This window comes from Anoplopoma fimbria, chromosome 16 (genome assembly GCF_027596085.1).
Source record: "Anoplopoma fimbria isolate UVic2021 breed Golden Eagle Sablefish chromosome 16, Afim_UVic_2022, whole genome shotgun sequence".
In the NCBI taxonomy this organism is placed as follows: Eukaryota; Metazoa; Chordata; class Actinopteri; order Perciformes; family Anoplopomatidae; genus Anoplopoma; species Anoplopoma fimbria.
This window is the reverse complement of record NC_072464.1, coordinates 19,805,871-19,812,833: the sequence shown is the minus strand read 5'-3', so window position 1 is coordinate 19,812,833 and position 6,963 is coordinate 19,805,871. Positions and strand designations below refer to the sequence as shown.

The 6,963-nt window shown below is 42.5% G+C and overlaps 1 protein-coding gene across 1 annotated transcript; it reads right to left on the bottom strand.

The window, feature by feature from the left end:
- Positions 1-350: 350 nt before the first annotated feature.
- On the bottom strand, positions 351-6,419 carry cnot11 (CCR4-NOT transcription complex, subunit 11). Its single transcript, XM_054615545.1, has 7 exons — positions 5,704-6,419; positions 3,972-4,136; positions 3,514-3,666; positions 2,452-2,654; positions 2,124-2,326; positions 1,285-1,381; positions 351-895 (listed from the first exon to the last, which is right to left on the bottom strand). Exons 1-7 carry the CDS (start codon positions 6,020-6,022, stop codon positions 698-700), a joined length of 1,338 nt encoding a protein of 445 aa, XP_054471520.1. The 5' UTR covers positions 6,023-6,419; the 3' UTR covers positions 351-697.
- Positions 6,420-6,963: the final 544 nt, after the last annotated feature.

Below are 6,963 nucleotides of genomic sequence, written 5' to 3'. Positions count from 1 at the left end.
GTTTTGTATGTCATAAAATAGTCATAGTATGTTAAAAAAAAAAAGTCATAGTATTGTATACCTCAAAAAAGGTCAAAAGTCAAACTGAAGCGTCCTCCATAAAGGTCACATGGTCACACTGAGGGTCAGCTCGACTTCTACATCCAAAAATGTTTTCAGTAACTCACCCCTGATGTGTCCGGGGGCTTTGGGGATTTATACATTTTGATTTGTTTTTTTTAAAGCAGCTAAATGAAACATTCACACACAGCTGTCATAAATATCCCCTAATAAAAAATAAAAATAAATAAATGAAGACAAAAAAATACCACAAGATTGAATTAAACAATTAGTTTAATTAGAGAAAAATTGAAAGATTTCCAAAGAAAAGAGAGAGCACTGGTAAAAAAATGAAATGATGAACTGAGTTAATCCTTTTTTTTTTTTTTTTTTTACTTCTGGAAAAGAGAAAAGGGAAAATGGTGACAGAGTTCAGGGGCAGAACTGGATTTCAAAGTCTGAAGAAAACGTCACTACATATTTACAATATTAACTCTCATTTCATGCCGTCTGCATTACTTTCTTCTCCCGTGATGTACAATGACATGAAGAATGTTGAAACACACCATGTCCCTTTTGATATTTTTAATAAACGTGGCATTATTTTAGTAACTCTGGGCCACTTCTAACTGTCTGTGCATTGTCTCTGTGAGGGTCGTTATTTGGCAGGTTTGGCCTCGGCGGGGTTTTCTCCCGTGTCCAGGGTCTTGAGGAGGCGGAACAGGCCGGCGGCTTCCCGGATGCGGCTGAACTCGATGCAGAAGGCCTGAACCTCGATGAAGAGGTCTTGGACGTTAATGATCTTGTTCCGGATCAGCGACTGGAGGAAGACGCAGACCAAACGGACCAGGCGGTTCTAGAAGACAGCAGCATTAATGTCAGTGAGAACGAACTAAACTCCAAACTAAAACTGATAAAACTGAGCAACAAAACCTTTATAATAATTGCCGGACTCTTATAATAGACTACACTAGTTTGAGCTACGTGGACCAAATATTGGGCCTGAACAGTTCTGTTGTTTTTGTGTTTTAATCATTTGGCGTGGTGAGTATATCTTCTATGAAATCATAATTATGAACAATAAACAATGAATGTAGAAGAGTAAAAATACTGATGACTCCTTGAGTTCTGCAAGGCTCATGTTTGGCATCTAATGAGACATATTTTCTGGGGGGTTTTTTATACCAAAGATCTAATAAAACACAGCATTTGAACTATTATTATGAGTAAAGTGTTGTTCTTTACCTGCATGTACTTGTCTTTGATTTGCTCACAGGTGGAGATGCAGTTGGAGATGTAGAGGTGGATGAACTCTGGAGGTAGGTCCACAGCTGTGGTCAACCTGAGGAAGGAAGAGCAACGATTTAAGAAAAAAGAAAATCATCAACATTTAAAAGAAGTAATGGCAACTTTATAGGGAAACCTTAGTCTAATAATTTTGCTTTCACTTTCAATTAGTAATGACAGCATGCATCTCTTCACCCAGCGCAGCGGTTGCAGCAGGGCGCCTTGTTAGGCACTTCAACTACAGACCCTGCATGCAAGGCACTAATCTTGTCATTTAACGAGAGAATTCTGAATTAGCACCCCTACAACAAATATTGGACTTCTTACTCCACTACATTTGACTAACAGCTTTAGTATATTTTCAGAGAGCAGTTTTTCATCCCCTTACTGTGAAGTGATTCACACTTGTCTTAAGATGTGTTGATTGTTAATGTTTGTGATTAAAGGATGAAGTGTTTCTTTATGCGTTATGTGGAAAATGCAATGTCGCAAAGCTGAAAAAAGGGCTTTTTACGTGGCTCTCAAGGGACAGCAACGCTACAAACATCTGGTCTTAGAGAATGTGATGCATGGTTGTAAAATAAACAGGTTTAATGAACAGTTTATAAAGGTGTTCAAATTAGGAACAACACAGCATATTTTACTTTTCAAAAAATGATGATAACACTTGCACACTTTTACTTAAGTGAGGTTTTGAATGCAGGACTGTTGCTTTTAGTGGATTATTTTCACATTGTGATATTAGTACTTTTACTTCAGAAAACCCTCGCATACAGTACACACAGCAGCGGCCTCACCTGTTGACGACCTCCATGGAGTGCAGCGACATGTCCATGTTAACCAGCACTGAGAAATACTCCGTGATCTGGCTGCTCTGCATCAGCTTCAGCAGCATCTCGATGGCCACCAGTGGGTTGTTCTCCACCAGGTCAGGCAGCTTCGCCGGGGACAGACCGATGTGGTAAACCAACTTTGGGTCCTTCTCCAACTCCGCCAGCAGCTGGAGAGAGAGAGAGAGAGAGAGAGAGAGAGAGAGAGAGAGAGAGATGAAGAAAAACAATTAGTGAATGGCATCTACTGACAAATATTGTATATTGTGCATAAAAATGATTGACATGAGCTCACCTGTGACTGCTGCTGGGCCGACAGCGGGCTCTTGAAGGCCTTGGCCATGATGCGTTTGATCTCCACGCCGGTGCTGTTCTTCACACACATGGAGCGATCCCATTGGACGCTGTGATCCGGCTCGGTGGGGTTCAGCCACGCCAGCTCGTCCTCGCACACGTGCAGAGGAGGCGGCGGCCGGATGAACTCGGGGCGAAAGTGACCTGAGGACGGAGAGACAGGTTGTTAGGACGCACATGTTCATGGTGCTTTAAGAAAACAGATGATGTGTTCAATGACCACAAGTAACTATCAACCAGTAGCCAGATCCTGGTGAATCTGAAGATTTATTGTGGCTGCAGATGGCAAGTTTTCTTTTGTCTACTTGCGATTTTGGTAACCATGGCAACATTTGCACCAGATATAAATGCGTCCTCATATTCACAGAGTCAGCACCATGAGTCAGGATGTGAACAGCAAAAGAATTATAATCATCGGACACCACGACAAGAAAAGGGAAGATCTATCTTCACTTCCAACATTTACCTCGCTAATTATTTACCTGCTGAGAGATTTAGAAACGTGAACCAACTAAAAACATTAGTCATTTAAATTAAGAAGTTTTCAGAGAAGGGAGAGAAGGACTCTGGACTAGTTATTGTTCTGTAACCTAAGCACAAGCTCATGAAACCAATTTACCTGACAAATGTGTTTTTGTGTTTAAAAAGAACTCCAAATTACCTGAAAATCACTTGGTTACTTGCAAAACTGACATGTAGAGCAAGTTGAGTTTACAGACATGAACATAAGATAGTTTTTCACTGTTAGCACTCAGTCCAAAGACTAGAAGCTTGGAGAGACAACTGCATTATAACTTGGACAAATGCTTTCCTTTCATACCTATGAAACCAGCGTGTTAGCATTCACTATCTGCTACATGGAACTATTGTAGAGGATCTAAATCTAGTTCCTGGTTCCTTTTGACGAATCGCAGTCTTGAGACACCCGGTATCTTTGTTCTGTTTTCTACACAATGACCCCTTTCTTAAACTTTAAAACAACATAAGCATCAAAATCACTTACTCTCCAGTGGAGGTCGGGGCCCTGTGACCAGAGACTCGATGATCTGATTGGCCACTGAGCTGTCGAATCCTGAGTTAGACGAATCTGGATCGGGGTCGTTCAGGATGCTGGGGAAGCTGGCTTTACTCTGAGTGGGCAGCTCCGACTGACGCTCTGCACAACAAAGACACAGAACATGGAAAAATTAAATAACAAAAACAAGGACCAGGCTGATGGTGTGTGTGCGCCAACTCATTTGTAAAATGCTCAAAATTGTTAACATAACTATTTCAACACTGAAAAGAAGCTTAAACTTCATAGAGTTCAAAGCAGATGTGTTTCAGTTCTCCAGGAGACTCTTCATGTATTGAAAGTCTGGACAAAAACATATATTTTCAGCAACACTGAAAGTTCCAACCTTTAAACATGAGTGGTGCTGGTTCTTTAGTAGATGAATGGTTGTGTGGCTGCGTACTGACCTGCTAATGCTAGCTGCAGCCCACTGATGTCTATGGACTGGGGCATGTTGCCGACGTCCATGCAGGACACCTGTCTGGGCGTCTTTTTGAAGAGATCTCTGGGCGGCGCCAACATCAGCTGAGACAGGAAGAACTTCTCTGGTTGGGTGATGGGAGGCAGGAAGCCTGGAGAGATCACATGACACAAAACAGACTTATTAGTACCACTGATGATATGAAATAATCTATTAATGTTTGGTCTATAAAACAGTGAAAGAATGTCAATTAGAATTCTATACAGCAACAGACTGATGTCTTCAAAACCAAAAGGTATTCAGTTTACAAGAATGTTCGACTGAGAAAGGCAGCAAATAAGCACATTGTTTAGAATTATTGGCAGAAATATACTTCTGCAATTGATGTACAATCAAAACAGTTTCTCAGTTACTGTTTCTGTAAAATGACTAATCAATAACTCAACTAAGTGGTTCAGTGTAAACACAGGGACGTTCATTTTAAAATAATATATATTCTAGATTTGAATTATAATTATTGATGCATACATGAGTTCATCACTTGAATGTTGCTCCGACATTTATCTGGTAGCTTGTGAATTTCTCCACTGCGGTCAATAAAGTTCTTATCTTATGATAATACATCATAATGAATGTGTTGATTATATTTTGTATGATGTATCTGAATTTACAAAGTTTCTTCAGATATCAAATAAATAAAGTGGAGTAAAAAGTACAATATTTGACTTGCAGAACATGGAAGTACTATAGTTATTTACAAGTATCACAAAATTGTAGGCAAGTACAGAACTCAAGTAAATGTACTTTGTTACTTTCCACTTCTGTATTAGTGAAAGTGACTCAGTGTGGACTTGGTTCAGTGCATGAAATAGTGTTTCATCTACTATTAAGGTAATTAACCTCTTTATTAATGCAATCTGTCACGGACACACAGGACAACAGAGTTTTGAATAAAAAAAAGTGTTGTGCATCATTTGCAGACACACACACACAGAAACAAACACACACACACACACACAGACAGATGCAAAAACATACAAACACACACATACACACCCACAAAAAGATACAAACACACACATACACACCCACAAAAAGATACAAAAACACAGAAACAAACACACACACAGAAACATACAAACACAGACAGACAGACAGAAACAAACACACAGACCCACACACACACACACACACACACACAGACCCACACACACAGACACACACAAATACAGACCCACACACACACAAATACAGACCCACACACACACAGACAGACACACACACACACACAAACACAGACCCACACACACACACACATCCACACACATACAGACCCACACACACACACAGAAACATACAAACACACAGACCCAGAAACAAACCCACACACACAAACATACAGACCCACACACACACACACACACACACACAACACACAGACCCACACCCACACACACAGACCCACACCCCACACACACACACACACAGACCCACACACACACACCCACACACACCCACACAGACCCACACACACACACACACACACACACACACACACAGACCCACACACACACAGACCCACACATACAGACCCACACAAACACACACACCCCCACACACACACACACACCACACACACCACACCACACATACAGACCCACACACACAGACACACCCACACACACACACACACACATATATCCCCCCCCCCCGCTCACCACAGAGCACCTTCTCCTGCTCCTCCCCGGCCGGCTGCGGGTTCAGCAGGTGCGCGAACACCGCGGCGAACGGGTTGGCGGCCAGCGGCTCGGTGCGGTACATCTCCCACAGCAGGTAGAGCGCCGTGAGCCGCTGCGGGGAGCTGGGCAGCAGGTCCGGCTGCTGCAGGAGCATCACCAGCACCGAGCCCACCCGGAAGTGCTCCGCCTTCCCGAAGTAGTGGTGGAAGTGAGTGGACAGGCTCTCGAAGGTGTTGGTGCACGCCTCCTCCGAGATGATGCTCAGCAGGTTGGACAGCTCCTTCGGGGCGAGGGTCATGGCCTCTGGTATAAATATATATAAATATATATATATTATGTTATTATGTTAGTAGTAATAATAACTCCGTGCTTCTCTGCTTGTCACCGCCCGCGTGACGTCACTCGGACACAAACCAAACACACCGAAAGTCATCACACGTTAGCTTAGCTTTAGCCTAGCCTAGCTTTAGCTTTAGCTGAAGCGACCCGGTGTTCATGGCTGGGACGAAAAGCGAACAAGCGCGTCCGGCGAACTCCGCGGCGGCGAACACGTGGAACGCGAGCGGAGAGAGCGGCGGAGAGAGCGGCAGAGCGGAGCGGCGGTTGGACGGCCGTTAGCCGTTAGAGAGCGACTGTTGGGACACACTGCTGCTGCTTCAGACGTTTAAATTCTGGTGTGACCCCCTGTTTCTTTTTTTTTTGGGTCGGGCGCGGTGCATTGTGGGTAATGTAGTTTAGGGTGCGAGGTTATTTTTTATTTTTTTATTTATTCACTTTTCGCATGAATCGGAGCGCAAACATTTTATGGATGATTAGTGACATTAACGTTTTGTTTTAATGTGTATGGAGCAGTTGCCTCTAGAGGAACGTTTTTAAAGACAAAAGGGACCAGAAGTGAACTCTAACTAGACCGGAGAACGACCGTCTTTACCCAGAAGCCTTTGCGATGTACTTCCGGGTGTTTGACTGAATATACTCCTTTACTGGAGGATATTCATTCTCTACTTTCTAGACACACACAAACACACACACACACACACACAAAACACACACAACACAAACAAAAAATACACAAACACACAAAAACACACAAACAAACACAAAAACTCACACACACAAACAACAAAAACACAAAAAAACACAAAAACACACACACAAACACATTTTTAAATACTAGTACTTTACAGTATATTCATTCTCTACTTTCTAGACACACACACAAACACACACACACACACA

Bases quoted from the DNA above. Each gene is read 5' to 3' on its own strand.
- cnot11 (XM_054615545.1), bottom strand. From the start codon at position 6,022: ATGACCCTCGCCCCGAAGGAGCTGTCCAACCTGCTGAGCATCATCTCG. The intron at 4,137-5,703 runs GTGAGCGGGGGG...TGATCTCTCCAG, and splicing joins GCAGGAGAAGGTGCTCTGTG to GCTTCCTGCCTCCCATCACC. The intron at 1,382-2,123 runs GTGAGGCCGCTG...TTCCTTCCTCAG, and splicing joins TCCATGGAGGTCGTCAACAG to GTTGACCACAGCTGTGGACC.